This window comes from Oryx dammah, unplaced genomic scaffold (genome assembly GCF_014754425.2).
Source record: "Oryx dammah isolate SB20612 unplaced genomic scaffold, SCBI_Odam_1.1 HiC_scaffold_29, whole genome shotgun sequence".
Taxonomy (NCBI): domain Eukaryota; kingdom Metazoa; phylum Chordata; class Mammalia; order Artiodactyla; family Bovidae; genus Oryx; species Oryx dammah.
The window spans coordinates 84,943,782-84,960,756 of record NW_024070213.1 but is presented as its reverse complement, the minus strand read 5'-3'; the positions used below and the strand labels follow the sequence as shown (position 1 = coordinate 84,960,756).

Below are 16,975 nucleotides of genomic sequence, written 5' to 3'. Positions count from 1 at the left end.
AGTCTTCCTCTAAGTACAGTTTACCTCAGCTCTGGAGGGAACGCGCCATCTTCCGCCACTGGCTTCCCTTTCCTGCCCTGCCCACTCACACCCACCACAGGCTCTCCTTCCCCCACCCCTACTTCTCTCATCGTACCCTGACCCGAGAGGCCAAGGCCCATGGGCCTTTCCTGAAGCCCAGAAGCCACCCACTCTGGCATTCTGGTTCTTTTTCCTGCTCTTGTGAAACACTCGGTTCTGTGGGCAGATGCCCTGGCAAGACTAGCACAGAGCAAGCAGCTACAGGCAGAGGGCCCCAGTGCCCACTCCTGCCGTCAGCGCTCTGCAAGCCCCAGCCGGGAGGTCTGTGTGCTGGGCCTGCTCCCGGCCCCACCCTCCCGGCAGTCACCCAGCACAGGGAGGCTTGGAGCTCCTGCAGTCAGACACCCTGGTTAGCCACTGGAGAGAGCTCCCCAGATAGAGAGCTGCTATCTATCCTCAGGGACTTCTGAAGGACTGGACAACTTGCTTGGGCAGAAATTTCAAGACTGGAAGGACTGAAGGAGGGCTTGTTTTGCAGGGAATCTAAGAGGCAAAGTCTTTCTACACTGGTCAGAGTAGATCACGTGCCTGGAAAGTTACGTGGGGATGACCACGTAGAGGGGTCTTCTCAGCATCTCCTAGCTTCCGACGCTGGGACCCCGCACCCTCTCTCCCCCTGAGTGAGCATCTGCTCTGTGCTGGGCTGCATTCAGGTCTCAAAGCAGTTGGTCCTTTGAGGTAGGATCCCCACACCACATGCTTCCTGGAAGAAGGAACAAAAAAGGATCTTAGGAGAGATCCTATGATCCAAACTCCTCATTTTAGAAATGAGCAAACAGAAGCCTGGAGAGTTCAATCTGTTCAGAGTCAGACATCTTGTTCTTGGGATCCCAGTCTCCTTAATGATGCCCAAGCATCGTGCCTCCCAAATCCTCTGTTTCCTCCTCTCTCACGCTCCTGCCTTTTCAGCATACAGCACCCACTCTTCCATCCGTATCATGGGCTTTGGGTCCCCGTGGCAGGATGGCCTGGTGAGCTCCGAGTGTCAGGGCACAGCCCCTCCCATCTGGGGCCTTTACACCTGGAGGAACATTCCCTGGAGGCACTGCAGGCCCCACCCTCCTGACGCCCCGCTCTGGCACCCCCGCAGTCATCCTGACTGATGAAGAGGTGCAGCGGAAACGGGAGATGATCCTCAGGCGGAAGGAGGAGGAGGCCTTGAGGGACAGCCTGCGGCCGAGGCTGTCGGAGGAGCAGCAGCGCATCATCGCCACCCTGCTGGACGCCCACCACAAGACCTACGACAACACCTACTCCGACTTCAGCCAGTTCCGGGTATGTGGGCTGGAGGGCAAGGGGATCTGGGCACAGCACCTGGGGAGGGCTGGACGCTGCTCTGCCCTCTGACCCTGGGGAGGACTGCCCCTCCTGTAAACAAAAGACCAGGGCTGGGGGAGGAAGGTGACCTTTAATGTGGGCTTCTGACACTCCTCCTTTCCCTTCCAGCCTCCAGTTCGCAACAGTGAGGACGAGGGGAACAGTCCTTCGAGGTTGATACTCACGCCCAGCTTCTCTGGAAACTCGTCCTCCTGTTCGGATCACTATACCTCCTCTCCAGGTGAGGGGGACAGCGCACTCCCTCCCCAAGGACCTAGAGCTTTCCCAGCCCACCTGCCCTTGGCTGCAGCCAGAAGGACAGCACTTACTACTGTGCGCTGCCCAGAACAACCCCTTTTTAGAGAAGAGGTGTGACTTGCCCAAGGGCCCGTGCTGAGGACTCTGAGGAAGAGGCTAAGCTGTTGCCTGCAAAGCCTCTGTTCTTTCCTCTAAGCCAGGCTTCTACCCCGGGCTCCCTACCTGATTCCTTTCAGTGGTCCTTTGAGCCTGGGCCCTTGCTGCCGGGTGGGTTGTTTGTTGGTTTTTGTTTTTTCCAACTTTATAAAAATATAAGATGGCACTAGTGGTAAAGAATCCACCTGCAAATGCAGGAGATACAAGAGATGTGGGGTCGATCCCTGAGTCAAGAAGATCCCCTGGAGGAGGGCATGGCACCCCAATCCAGTATTTTTGCCTGGAGGATCTCCTTGGACAGAGGAGGAGCCTGGCGGGCTGCAGTCCATGGAGTCGCAAAGAGTCGGACACAACTGAAGCGACTTAGCATGCACACATGCAATCAACATACAGCATTGTATAAATTTAAGGTGTATAACATAATGATTTGATATATGTATATATTGGGAAATGATTGCTACAATCAGTTAGTTAACCTCATAGAGTTACAAAGAGTTTCCCCCCGCCTCCCTGTGATAACATTTAAGATGTACTCTCTTAGCAACTTTTAAATATAGCTAACAGTGTTGTTAACGAGTCACCAGAGCCTGAGCCTTTGGAAGGTGAAATTCAACATGGAAGCCCACCTTTCCACTCAAGCCACCTTCCGCTAATGTCCTGAAGGACCTGTCCCTGCCAACTCATCCTTGCTTTCATATTGTCCTTCTCTACCATCCTCTGCATCTTCCTGCCTCATCCTCCCCCATCCTTGTCTTCATCCTTCTACCTCTCACCCAATCCAGCTGCCCTCTGCTGGATAGGAGGGCAGGGATGGAAAAGCTCCCTCCCCTCTGGGGAGCTGGAACCCTCAGACATGGTGCTTCCAGACTCACTGATGGATCTGTGCCCAGATTCAGGGGTCTCTGTGCCAACTAGACAGAGATAACAGGGGAACATGTCATGTGTCTACCCATCTGCTGTGACCACTGCACAGATAACTGATCCCTGAGCCCCTCACCTTGTAGTTAACCCCTCTCCTGTGTTAATTTTCTCTATCCACCTTCCTACTCTTTTTACTTTATGGTATAATCATTTTTATCAGTGAAGTTCAGTCTGTATGTTATACATTGGTTTGTACTTCAACTTTTTTCAGAGTATAATTGCTTTGCAATGTTGTAAAGCAACTGCACAATGCTATACAGTTTCTGCTGTAGAGCAAAATGGATCAGCTATACATGTACATACATCCCCTCCCTCCAGGACCCCTCTCCCACAGAAGCCTGTTCTACCCCTTTAGGCCATCACAGAGCACTGAGAAGAGCTCACTGTGCCACACAGCAGGTTCCCATTAGCTATCTGTTTATACATGGTAGTGTATATGTGTTCATCCGAATCTCCCAGTTCCTCCCACCCTCTCCATACCTGCTCTCTGTCCCCATTACCATTCTTTATGTCTGCATCTCTGTTCTTGCCTTGCAAATAGGTTCATCTTGTACTTCAACTTTTAATAACAGCCCTGGTGGCTCAGATGGTAAAGCTTCTGCCTACAATGCGGGAGACCCAGGTTCAATCCCTGGGTTGGGAAGATCCTCTGGAGAAGGAAATGGCACCCCACTCCAGTACTCTTGCCTGGAAAATCCCATGGACAGAGGAGCCTGGTAGTCTACAGTCCGTGGGGTTGCAAAGAGTTGGACACGACTGAGCGACTTCACCTTCACTTCACTTATATTATTTAGAAGTTTTGATTTCCCCTTACAGGTTGATTAGTCTGAGGTGCTCACCTACCCCCATGGTATGTTTGGTACGTGTGTGTGTGCATGCTCAGTCGTGTCCGACTCTTCGTGACCTCGTGGACTGTAGCCCACCAGGCTCCTCTGTCCATGGGATTCTCCAGGCAAGAATACTGGAGTGGATTGCCATGCCCTCCTCCAGGGATCTTCCTGATCCAGGGATCGAACCCACATCTCTCTATGTCTCCTGCATTGGCAGGCAGGGTACCCTTACCACTAGCACCTGTATTATATCATATTTTCATGCCATTCAGTACATACCTAGAATATCATTTTTGAAGCTGCATAGTATTCTGGGGTATAATGTACAATAACACATCTAAACCCCCTATCATTGGATATCTAGATTTTCCCCCCAGCTCTTGATGAAGATAACCGCGTGCTTGTGGCTAAATATTTGCACTCATTCTGAATTTTTCCTTATGCTGAATTCATGGACATAGGATTACTGGTCACAGAGTGTACGTGACTGTAGGCTTTTGACCCTCGTGGTCAAATTGCGTTCTAGATTAGCTGCACAAATGTGTGCCTCCTTTAGCACCCCAGCACTGCATCTTTACAAATACTGGTGTCAACCTTTAAACATAATTGCTTCTAGTTTAGAGGTGAAAAGTGGATGTTCTTCTTGGCTGTTCTTTGATCACTAGTGAGACTGAACTCTGTTTTCCACAAGTTTATTGGTTCCAAATTCATCTTTGACTCGAGATCATTAGGAATGACATGCAAAATCACTCTTAAAGAAGTCTCATATCTCAGAATGTCTCTGCTCTTTGATTTTCCTGCTTCTTTACTCTGTTGAAGAAAGACGCGGGGAACCCCAGGGGGACGCCTGGGTGGAAGTGACTTTGGAGAGAGGCAGTCATGCTGAATTCCCAACTGGCACTGCTGCCAGAGAACAGGAGGGCCTCACAGGAGGAAGGCTGGCTCAAGTAATTCCTTTTCTTCCCTCTTCCTTCCCCAGACACAACGGAGCCAAGCAGCTTCTCCAACCAGGATCAGAATGAAGAAGACTCCGATGACCCTTCTGTGACCTTGGACCTGTCCCAGCTCTCCATGCTGCCCCACCTGGCTGACCTGGTCAGTTACAGCATCCAAAAGGTCATCGGCTTTGCCAAGATGATCCCAGGGTTCAGGTAAGGAGCTTCTGGGGCATCCAGGAGACAAAGTCAGAATCCTATCCTGAGCCCAAAGAAGTCTTGGAAATTCTCAACCTACTGCTTCCCAAAATACACCTTCAGGTCCTATCCCAGACCTCCTAAATCAGAATCTCTAGGCAAGGTCCAGAAATCTGTATTTAAGAAGTGCAGCCTCTCCAGCATTATGGCGCAGGCCAGCAGTGGAAAGCCACACATCCTTCACAGTGTCTGTGTGATAGAACAGACACTGCCTGGTGAAGCTCAGCACCGGGAATTCCAGTGTTGCAGCCAGTGTGTCAGAACTGGGTTGACAACTCTGAGTTTGCTGCTGTGTCCACTCCAGCTGCCTTGAATCTAATTCTCATATTATCTTTTTATTTTAAAAATATTTAATTTATTTATTTGGCTGAGCTGGGTCTTAGTTGTGGCACGTAGGATCTTTGAGCTTCATCGAGGCATTCGGACTCTTAGTTGCAACGTATCAATCAAGCCCGGGCCCCCTGCATAGGGAGTGTGCGTGGAGTCTTAGCCGCTGGACCACCAGGGAAGTCCCTCATGTTAACCTTTTAAATTAAACCTACATTAATCCTTCATTCCCAATTCTGAAATCAAGATGAAGAGATAGAGTGGAGAAAGTGCTGAGTTTGTGAAGTAATTTAGAAATCCTAGAGGGGAGGGACTTGCATTTATAACCTGGGCACCTTTCACTCAATTTATATATCATCCAAGGCTGTTTCCTAATAGTACTGAGATATTTTTTGCCAAAGTAGGTAAGTATAAGGAGTTCTACTAAAGTAGTGCCTGCTTCTCTCGCCTGGAAAATCGCATGGGCGGAGGAGCCTGGTGGGCTGCAGTCCATGGGGTCGCGAAGAGTCGGACACGACTGAGTGACTTCACTTTCACTTTTCACTTTCATGCATTGGAGAAGGAAATGGCAACCCACTCCAGTGTTCTTGCCTGGAGAATCCCAGGGGCAGGGGAGCCTGGTGGGCTGCCATCTCTGGGGTCGCACAGAGTCGGACACGACTGAAGCGACTTAGCAGCAGCCAACCCAGCACTTCCCAGTTTGTTTCTATCCTGAGACAACTTGCTGTCTGTTACTTTATGCCTCACACCAATTCAAATACCAGGTATTTGCCAATGCTCTTTCCTGGAATTGATATGAAAATTTTAAAGGAGCGAAAACATCAAATGATGTTGAGACATTCTTACCATTCATTCATATTGCGCACCTTGATCGCATTAAAAGGAATAAAGGCCTCTCCGGCAGGCGAACAGGTGTAGTCTGTGAGGCCGGAGATTCACCCTCCAGAGCCCTTCCTCGGAGCCGATGACACATTCTGCTCAGTACAAGCTCCAACTCCCTCCTCCTCCCTTCATGTTACTGTTGGCAAACTGTACTTGTTCCAAAGTCTTGTTTTGTGTAAATAGCTAGAGAAAACAAACACTTCAGGTTGTTGATGGATACACTGTAGCAGGCAGCTCCCGGCTGAATTCCAGGAGCAGCAGACCTCCTCTGCACAGGGTTCCTCCTTCCTGCCCAGTGGACCAGAGAGCACCCGGAGCCCTGTCCAGAGGCTGAGGTTTGGTGATTTTCAGTGGTGGCTGCGTGATTTTCCACCTGCGAAAATCATCCTAAAAAGAAAGTGACTCGTTTCACCAGACTACCCCAATGCACCCCCTCCACTAAGTAACCTAAGCCCCCGTTTTTCTCTTGGCCCCCATCCCTTACCCTTACTCCACACACCCTCATACAAAATAGTATCACTAATCCCTCAATTCCTCTCCCCAAGTGGAAGTCATATCCAACTCTTTGCGACCCCACAGACTGTAGCCCACCAGGCTCCTCTGTCCATGGGATTCTCCAGGCAAGAATGCAGGAGTTGCCATACCCTCCTCCAGGAGATCTTCCCAACCCATTGCAGGCAGATTCTTTACCACTAGCGCCACCTGGGAAGCCCTCCTCTCCCCAAGGATGAGCTAAAATCTCCCCCTTCCCTTCCCTTTCAAGTCTCATTCTCCAGAGTTCCCTGGTCTGGCCCTGCAGTCCTGGCCGAAGTGAGGTGTATACGAACAGGTACTGCAACCACCCAACTATTGAGGCCAGATGGATTAAATCAGTCCTAAACATGCTTGAGTTGACTTTTCTGCCTTCGGCGTGGCTTGAAAAGTTGCAAAGTGGAATGTTTTCCAACAAAACTGGAGTAGGCCTTAGCAAGGGCTCTGGGAGGTTCACTGATGTGGATGTTCCCTGGGACTGGATGAAGCAGATGCTGCACCAGGCCTGGACCAGAGCCCAGGCTCCCGGGACCCAGACGGGGCCAGCCCATCTGCTCTCTGGTTCTGCCGGTTTCTGCAGTTAGAGGTTCTGTTCTTCCAAGAAGTGAAAGAACAGTGGCTGCATCCCTGGTAGCTTTGATCTTGCTGCCTGGAGGCAGGGGTGGAAAGTGTGGGGAGGGCAGGATGAGACTTCTGTGTGGATGAGTGGAGGCGAGAATACAGGATGAAACTCCAGGGTGGGTGTGGGGCCAAAGTGGGGCAGGACTGGATGTGAACTGCCCTGTGGTGTGACCCTGGTGCTGCTCCTGCCTCCCACCTCTTCTTCCTCAGCCTCTTAGTCTGCACCCCACAAATCTCCCTCCCTCAGCCCTGCAAGAGAAATGCAGGGGAATGTGGCATCAGGAGCAGCAACTTAATGACCACGGGTGGTCTTAGATCTGAGAACCAAGAACCCCAGGTTTCACTGCCCAGAGGTGTGCATGAGGGACCAGACCCAGTCAGCCCCAGAAGGTTACATGCCTTCAACCTCACCACTATTTTTATCCCTAGGGACTCCTTCCTGGGTCAAAGGCCTGGGGTCACAGTGCTTCCCTCCTCCTGTGCCTTTCCTCTATATTCACTTAGGCATCTGTCCAGAACTCAGCTTTCTTACATATGCCATGAGAGATCAAAGATGACTGGCCTCCAGAGGGCTGGTGTCTGATGGAAGAGATAAACATGTGACCAGCTGCAGTAAACGCAGCTGAGGGAATACAAGCAGGGAGGGTCTGGACACCGCCTGGTGGGGATGGGAAAGACCAGCAGCACACACCCAGAGCATCTCACAGGGACCCAGGAGCGGCCGCAGGGGTGAAAACTGATCTGGTGTAAATACCAGTCAGGTCCAGAGAGAAGCCCAGAGCCAGAGCTGATGCAGGAACCAGGAGGACCTAGGTCTCTTCCTGACTTCCCCTTTACTTCCACCGCTAACCCCACCCACCACCATTACCAGTTCTGGCTGCAAGCTGCACTTAGAAAGTCCCTGTATTTCCAGGCTGTGGGTGGTAATTCGAGGTCGTTCTAGATTTGCTTTCATAGAAGTAGTATGTCTGGATCACAGTAGGCAGTGGTCCTGCTGAAATCTCTGTAGCCAGGCACCCATGGGATGTTTGTTCACTTCCAGCCATCCATTCTGAGTGGGCCATTGAACAAAACGTTACGTACAAAGACGTCCCTCATGGAATTACTTATAACAGCAAAACTCATTGTTGCTGTTGCTCAGCCGCTAAGTCATGTCCGACTCTTTGCAACCCCGTGGGCTATAGCCCACCAGGCTTCTCTGTCCATGGGATTTCCCAGGCGAGAATACGGGAATAGGTTGCCATTTCCTTCTCCGGGGGATCTTCCCAACCCAGGGATCAAACCCGCATCTCGGGGCATTGGCAGGTGGATTCTTTACCACTAGCCACCAGGGAAGCCCCAAACAGCAAAACTTAGAAGTGACCAAAGTGCCCAAACATAGGTGGGTGGGAGACTGATTAAATAACCTGTAATACACTGATGTAACAGGATGCCACGTACTGTGAACCGACATAGAAAGTGGGGCACGGGATTACTATGACCTGGTGAACAGTTGAAGAAGAGACATTTGCATGGAAAACAGATAGGAAGAAAATAAATCAAAACGTTCATTGTGCTTATGAGCCATTTTTATTTGCCTTTATATTTTATCTGTATTTTCCCAAGATTTAATAATGAACATATTTTACTTGCATCATGAATTAAAACCCAAATGAGGGTGGTGTTAGTTTTCACTTTTTCAGTGTGGATTGAGGGGTGCCAAGGATAGTGAGACATTCAGACACTGTGGCATCAGGGTTGTTTATTCCAGAGAGGAGGCAAGGGGAGGGGGACATGGTGGCTTTCCTTAAATGGTTAAAGGGATGTTCCATGGACTGGGGTCCACTGGTGGCTCAGTTAGGAAAGAAACTGCCTGCAACCCAGGAGACCCAAGTTTGATCTCTGGGTGGGGAAGATCCCCTGGAGAAGTAAATGGCAACCCACTCTAGTATTCTTGCCTGGAGAATCCCATGGACAGAGGAGCGTGGCAGGCTACAGTCCATGGCGTCACAAAGAATCGGACACAGCTTATCAACTAAACCACCACCACGCCCATGGCTAATGCAGAACTCAGGTTCTGTCTTCCTTGAGAGGACAGAACTACAAGCCATGGATGAGTGTGTCATCTTGTGGGTTATTGCTCAACAGGAGAAGACGTTATTAGCCCAAGAGCCAAGCACCTCATGACTGTGGCCAGAGGTTGGGAGCTCCCTGGCCCGGGGGGAATCCTGCAGTGGTTGTGTGAGAGCCATCTGTGAGAGATGCTGAGGAAGGAACTGGACCACAGTCTCTAGAAGGGGCCTTCCAACCCTAACACTTTGTGATCTGCCTTCAGCCCAGGCCCTATGGTGCCCATTTAATCATGCAAGCCTTTCCACACCTCCTCACCCATCACCTGTTGACATAGGACTCTTCTCCATTAACATCTGTTTCCCACCTTTCTACATTCCAAAGTGCAGCCACAGGGGGTGACAGCCCCTCAACAGGATGTCCAAGAGGAAGTATGCAATCAGAAAGAGAAAGGGAAGAAGAAGTGGAAGCAGTTTGATCTGTGGGCCCTGATTCTTTCCTTGTCTTTGTTCAGATAAGCTCAGCTCGTGACTCAGAATAGTGGAACTAGTCATGAGCCTCTTGACTCATCAACACAGAGTTATTGACCCTCTCGTCAGGCTCAGGGCTCAGTGGTCAGTGTGAGTGTGGGGCTGGCCTTCAAGCAGCTTATGATGAAGAGCCAGAGGCAAGCATCTAAAGGACAGGAGTAACTGGAGCCTATTATACAGAGTGAAGTAAGCCAGAAAGAAAAACACCAATACAGTATACTAGCGCATATATATGGAATTTAGAAGGATGGTAACGACGACCCTGTATGCGAGACAGCAAAAGAGACACAGATGTATAGCACAGTCTTTTGGACTCTGTGGGAGAAGGCGAGGGTCGGATGATTTGAGAGAATAGCATTGAAACATGTATATTATCATATATGAAACAGACCACCAGTCCAGCTTCGATGCATGAGACAGGGTGCTCAGGGCTGGTGCACTGGGATGACCCTGAGGGATGGGATGGGGAGGGAGGTGGGAGGGAGGGTCAGGATGGGGAGCACATGTACACCGTGGCTGATTCATGTCACTGAAGCCCGTATGGCGAAAACCACTACAATATTATAAAGTAATTAGCCTCCAATTAAAATAATTAATTAAAAAAATAAAAATAAAGGACAGGAGTGAAGGGGGAAAGGCAAAATAGGAGTACAAGCAATGTGCAGCAGGTCTTAAAGGAATGGCTCTAATTCAATGAAGCAAATCAGAGGGTGGAGGGATCCAAGGGAGGCCTAACTGGACTCAGGACGAGAAGAAGATGCATTCTCTAAGCTGGAGCTGTCCTGTGTTCAAAGGCATGGCAGTGTGAGAATGCCTAGCATCCAAACATGGAGTAGTTTTATGTTGTTAGAATGGAGGGTTAGTGGAGTCTGTGATGGGAAGCAGGGCTGGAAAGACATGTTGGAGCCAAGTTATGGAGTATGGGCTTGACCCTAGGGTGTTGGGTGATCACTGGGGATTTCTGAGCACAAGAATGACACTTTCCTCTAACGACAGTAAGAAAGGTAAATGAGAGACTTGACTCCAGGATTCTAATAAGAGGCTACTGGAAAAGATGATGGAACTCTGAATCAAAACAGTCTGGAGGGAATGAGGTCCAGAGATGTCCTGGAGACAGAGTTGACTTCACTACTGGAAGGACCAAAGACTAGGAACCACTGAGGATGGTCCTGGCGATGCTCTTGCAGACCTCCATATTCATGCCATGGCTTCCCAGGTGGTGCTAGTGGTAAAGAACCCACCTGCCAGTGCAGGAGACAAAGGAGTCGTGGGTTTGATCCCTGGGCCGGGAAGATCCCCTGGAGAAGGGAGTGGCAACCCGTTCCAGTATTCTTGCCTGGAGAATCCCATGGACAGAGGAACCTGGCAGGCTACAATCCATGAGGTCCCAAAGAGTCGGACATGACTGAAGCATCTTGGCACACACATACTCATGCCATAGCCCTGGGGGCCTCCTCAGGCTCCATCTTCCTGACCCTAGAAGAGCCGTGACTGCTTAGACTTGGGAGACCCTGGAAAGTCACTGGATTTTCCTTGTCTTAGTGGCTGAGCTACACCAGCTGGCATTTGGTCACACCTTTGAGTTGCTCTTCTTCAAGAAACAGTCTTGATCTTTCCACCCAGGCTGCAAGTTCCTCGGTGGAGGACCCAGAGCACATGCTGGTCACCTGGCAGGGTGTGCCTATCAAAGCATCACACTGATCAGCATGACCTGAAGGTCTTGACGAGTAACTGACCTCCCCCTCTACCCTCCCTGGCAGAGACCTCACCGCTGAGGACCAGATCGTGCTGCTGAAGTCGAGTGCCATTGAGGTCATCATGCTGCGCTCCAACCAGTCCTTCACCCTGGACGACATGTCCTGGACCTGTGGCAGCTCGGACTACAAGTACCAAGTCAGCGACGTGACCAGAGGTGTGGCTGGGTTCTGCCTCCATCTGCCTAAGCTCCACCCCTCCTGGGGTCATGTGCCCTACCAGGCACTTCAGAGAGAGGGAGGTAGCAACTGGGAGAGAAGGGCGAGGGTCAGGCCAGAGGGTGGGTGGAGTGGGGTGGATGGCGCCCGCAGATGCCCACAGCAGCGGGCTGTTCTCTCTTGTAGCCGGACACAGCCTGGAGCTCATCGAGCCCCTCATCAAGTTCCAGGTGGGGCTGAAGAAGCTGAATTTGCACGAAGAGGAACACGTCCTGCTCATGGCCATCTGCATTGTCTCCCCAGGTACCTAGCGGCATGGCTGGGGGGGGGCAGGCATGAAGGGTGAGCCCCGCTGAGGGGCAGCAGAGAAGCTCAGGGGGAGAAGTGAGCAAAAGGAGAGTCCGACCAGGAAAGACCCACTTTGCTGGGTTTGCCCAGGCTGCGTGGTATGGGTTTGTTGAAGGTTTCCTCACTGCCCTTGAGCTAGTGAGACCATTGCTGGTTCATGGGTGGGATTCTGAAGAACCAGACTCAGGCTCTGCTCTTGTGTGAACTGGATTGACCTCTGCTGACACTTGAGGTCCCCTGGGGGCAGGGCACAAGACCTTGGGGCCTGATAGATGGCTCTGCTGGCCTGATAGTTTAGCTGACAGATGCTGGAGGCAGAGTGCTGTGACCCTCAAGCTCTCCTGCCTGTTTGGGGTGGGAAGAGGGAGAGAGGTCGAGGAGGAGGAGATCTTGCAGTCCTGAGGATGCTGGGTGGCTGGTGAGGCTCCACCTAGACGGTGTTCAGGGAACAAGCCAGTGGCCTCTATAAAGGGATGCTTTCCTGGGCAGGCGCCCAAGGAGAGGACGTGGGCACCCCTCCCGCTGCCCAGCATTCACTCATTCTTTCACTGACTCAACACTGATTTATCAGGCTTCTGTCAAGCACCAGGCACTGTGCCTGGCACAGGGACTCAGCAGCAAACAGGACACAGATGCCCCCATCAAGTGTAGGAGGAGACATTAAACACGTGCAATTTAACAACCAACTCCTTGTGTGATGAGAGTTTTAAAAATAAAGTAAATGATGATACAGAGGGTAGAGCTGAAGATGGGAGCCTGATGTCACCTGGAGGTAAGGGCTCATCAGGAATGACCTCGAGGAAAGTCCTTTATGCTGTTACCTGAAGGATCAGTAAGAGGCAGGCAAAAGTAAAGGAGATGAGCTCCGGGTAAAGGGAACACAGATGTGAGAGCCTGCGATCCAGATCCTGATGAAAGATGGACAATAGAGACAGGAGAGAGACAAGGTGGAGACAGGACCAGAGGACTCAGGTGGACCTGAGACTTGATCCTCACGGCAGTGGGAAGTGCCCAAGGGGGTGGGGAGGCCTGATGTCACAGATTAGCAGCCGTCCAGGAGTGACAGAGGAAGATGCTGAGGCTGGGGGTCTGTCTTCGGGCTGAGGGGTTGGGGCTGGGCAGTAAGGGACCCGACTCAGAGCTCCCCGCCACCCCCTGCCTCTCTGCCCACAGACCGCCCCGGAGTGCAGGACGCCGCGCTGGTCGAGGCCATCCAGGACCGCCTGTCCAACACGCTGCAGACCTACATCCGCTGCCGCCACCCGCCCCCAGGCAGCCACCTGCTCTATGCCAAGATGATCCAGAAGCTGGCGGACCTGCGCAGCCTGAACGAGGAGCACTCCAAGCAGTACCGCTGCCTCTCCTTCCAGCCTGAGTCCAGCATGAAGCTCACACCCCTTCTGCTCGAGGTTTTTGGCAATGAGATCTCCTGACTCCGGCGGCCTGTACTGGAGCCTGGGAGGGGCAGCCTCTCCAGGGCTGGGCACCCAGGCCTGGGGCTGGCGGTTGCCCAGCAGCCCTTTCCACACCTGCTGGGGTTCATCCCCTCCTCTCCCGCCTCCCCTCCCCGGCTGGCCCATCCTCTCTCCTACCCCATCTAACGCCAGGTCCCCCTCACCTGCAGGCCACAGGCTGCCCCCCCAACCCACCCCCCACTTTCCTCAAGACCTCAGTCATGAGGATTTTTCGTTTATTTGACAAAGGAACTCAAGTGGGGGCAGAGGGCAGAGGCTGAAGGTGGGCCCTTGCCCGAGGACGTCCCCGCCATCCGGAAGTGGCTGCTGGCTGGTGCCGAGGGAGCAGGCAGGCGGGAGAGACAGACCCATTCCTCAGGGACAGAGACACCTGTACCTCCACTGCACTCCAAGCCCACCCATCCAGAGCTGCTGGGACCACCCTTCCTCCGCCCACCCACGATAAATACTGACTCACAACCCCCTCCTCATTCTGCTGCTGGTCTGTGCTGTCTGCCCCTGGGCAGTGTGCTGTGATGGGCCCTCCTCCTCTGCCTTCTTACCCTGACCTCCTAGGACACTCGCTGCTAAGGAAGCCCCAAAACTAAGGTGACCAAGATCACAACCCCCACCCTCATTCACACGCTGCCGGCCTAACGCTGTAGGGCCCACCCTCATCCTATCACCATGGGAACATTCTCCCCGGTAGCAGCTCTGGTAAGCTGGGCTTTCTCCCCATGGTAGGGGCCACTGGCCCAGAACGCAAGTGCTGGAGGCCAAGCAGGGAAGTGAGCAGGGCCCAGGTGATGAGGGGACAGACAAACCCAGCCTGGTAGAAGAGTAGTAGACAGAGGCCCCACCCATCCTGCCACTGAGCCCACAGCTCCTCTAAGCTGGGGTCTAAGGGGCTGGGGAGGCGGGAGCTCTTCTCCCTCCCACAGTCCACGTGGCAGGACTGAACGGCCCCCAGGCTTCAGAGGATTGCAGCCACTGTCCTCATTCACACCCTGCAGGTCCCTACAACCCACCCCAGACAGGACTGGCCACAGGCTCCAGAGCCCTTGCACAGCGGCCGTGGGGCTGGACGGGCCTCTCCCTGGGGTGGATGGCCAAGGGTGATGACCCAGAGATCAGTCCACTGTCCCTGCCCCCAGCAATCTGGAGAAGCCACTTACCAGTAGGGCCTCATCTTTCCTTCCTGGCAGGGTGGGATGAAGTGTGAAAGTGTCAGTCGCTCAGTAGTGTCCGACTCTTTGTAGCCCGTCAGGCTCCTTTGTCCATGGGAGGGTGGGATGAGGGAGAGGAATTTCCAGGTCCCAACAGCCCCAGCCCACCCTGGCCGCCTGGGTCCGCTTCCAGCACTGCTCCAGCATCTCAAGTGTGGGTGGGGGGCAGCGGGTCTGGGATAGCGCTTCCGGTGGAGTTGGGTGAGGCTGGTTCCTCCTTGTTCCCACCCCACCCACTAATGTCAGAAAGGGCCGGTGAGGCAGGTGGGGTGGGGGCACCAAACTTCAAAGTCGGTGTTCTTCCCGTATCCAGAGCTGACGTCTGATGGATGGAAGTTGTCTTTAGAATCAGATGCCTTTGGGACCACATCCTGATAAAGTGGATAGTAGGCACCGCTAATGAAGAGATACTTATGGGAGGTGTGGACTTATGCTGGCTAAGTTCTGCACACTATTGTTGCTGTTATTTTACAAATTAAGGAGAGGCCCTTGGGATCTGATTGTAGAAAAGGCTTGAAAATCGCTAACCCAGTTCAACCCCCTTGTTAGAGAAAACTGATGCTGAGGAGAAGGTGTGACTCACCCAAGCTCGTGTAACTAGTTTGGAGCAGTCCCAGGTCTGGACCCGGACGTTGGCCATGGGGTCCCGTGCTGTTTTTCCTATACTGCGCTACAGCTCAGACGTCATATCCCATTCCCCTGGTGGCCGACCTGTCCCTTGGGGGAAGCCCTGGATTTTAGACGGAGCAAGTCCAGAGCCCTGCCTCTCTTTCCTGGGCTGTCACCTCACTGAGCCCTCAGGACCAGGAAAAGGGACGCCTCAGCCTGCATCTCAGTGTGACTCGAACCCCACCCCAGTGTGGCCCTGGTCGGGTGGGGTCTCTGCCTCAGCTTGGTTTAATGCTGTTGCCTTATCAATAAAGCAAATTTGCCTTTGTACTGCCTTCATCCGCCCAGTGCTCCCCAGCCCTGCCTCCCCCAGGGAGCACGGCAGGACGCACGGAGGACGCTGTTCCTCAGCCTCGGCGCCCCTGACAGCCCCATGCAGTCCCAAAGTCCAGTCTAGCAGCTGGAAGGGAGAGAAAAGTCAGGCTCCCTCATTTGAAAGAAAATGTGGTCATCTCTCTGTTTCAGAATGAGAGAATGTGAAGGCAGACAGTCATAAATCTCAACCTTTTAAAGCATATTATTGGAAAGCCAGGAAGTGTTAGTCGCTCAGTCATGTCCGATTCTTTGCCACCCCATGGACTATAGCCCACCAGCCTCCTCTGTCCGTGGGATTTTCCAGACAATACTGGAATGGGTTGCCATTTCCTTCTCCAGGGGATCTTCCCGACCCAGGGACTGAACCCACGTCTCCTACATTGCAGACAAATTATTTACCCTTTGAGTTATCAGGGAAGCCGGGAAAGTATACACCAAAAATGCCAAATAAACAAGATTCTGGGAGATAGGAAAAGCCTTCTCTGGCTGCCTGGGAGAAGTAGGAGAATCTGAATGCGGTCAACAGGGAGGCTTGGAACGTACAGCAGATCTGGTTAAATCTGGAAATAAAACAGCAAAGAGGGCTTTGAAGAAGGGTTCCTGGTGATTTCCAAAGAGAAAAAACATTTGCCAAGAATTTGTCAAATAAAACCGATGAATACTTCCCATATGGTAATAACGATGGCGGATATTTACATAGCACTTACTTTATGTCAAGTACTGCTGTAAATAAATGCTTTATGCAAACCAGCTTGCTTTATCCTTTTAAGGACCCTTTGGGGAAATGGACAACTACTACACTCATTTCACAGAGCGGATAACTTGCCCAAAGCGGCACTGGTGGTAAGTGAGAGATGGGGTTTGAACCTTGGCAGCTAGCTCCAGAAGCCGTTAATTACCTGCTACACTACACTGATTCCTGCTGAGCCGAAGGGGCTGACAAATGACAGCTAGTCATGCCAGCTCTCTATGAAAAGGGGTGTAAGGGAGGTTCCCATTCCTCAAGCAGACTTTGGGAAAGAGAAATTGGAGGTGCTGGACCCAACAGGGCTCTGCTCTCAGGAAGCATTCAGCAGCATGTCTTGTGTCCATTTCTGTGGGGCCCCTAAAACCTCCAGAATAGAAACCAGGCACCTCTTGACTAAACTGTGCCTGTATTTGACATGACTTCAGTTCAGTTCAGTTCAGTCGCTCAGTCGTGTCCGACTCTTTGACATGACTTGGCAAACTGCAAATGACTCTTGTGAATATACAGGACTTCAAAAGACCCCAAGGAGCCAATGCACCCTCTCCATTTCCAAAAAAAGTGGGGTTTATGATAAAGGATGGGACTTCACAAGCGATGCTAGTGGTA

The 16,975-nt window shown here is 52.1% G+C and overlaps 1 protein-coding gene across 1 annotated transcript in view; it reads left to right on the top strand.

Annotated features, from left to right (window-relative positions):
• LOC120858137 (vitamin D3 receptor) overlaps window positions 1–16,371 on the top strand; it is a 106,672-nt gene extending 90,301 nt beyond the window's left edge. Inside the window, exons 5-10 of the mRNA XM_040233988.1 lie at window positions 1,172–1,356; window positions 1,528–1,639; window positions 4,543–4,714; window positions 11,457–11,608; window positions 11,796–11,912; window positions 13,131–16,371. Of these exons, the coding sequence (XP_040089922.1) occupies window positions 1,172–1,356; window positions 1,528–1,639; window positions 4,543–4,714; window positions 11,457–11,608; window positions 11,796–11,912; window positions 13,131–13,390 (998 nt within the window). The 3' untranslated portion in view covers window positions 13,391–16,371. The remainder of the gene's footprint in view (window positions 1–1,171; window positions 1,357–1,527; window positions 1,640–4,542; window positions 4,715–11,456; window positions 11,609–11,795; window positions 11,913–13,130) is intronic.
• The last annotated feature ends 604 nt before the right edge of the window (window positions 16,372–16,975 follow it).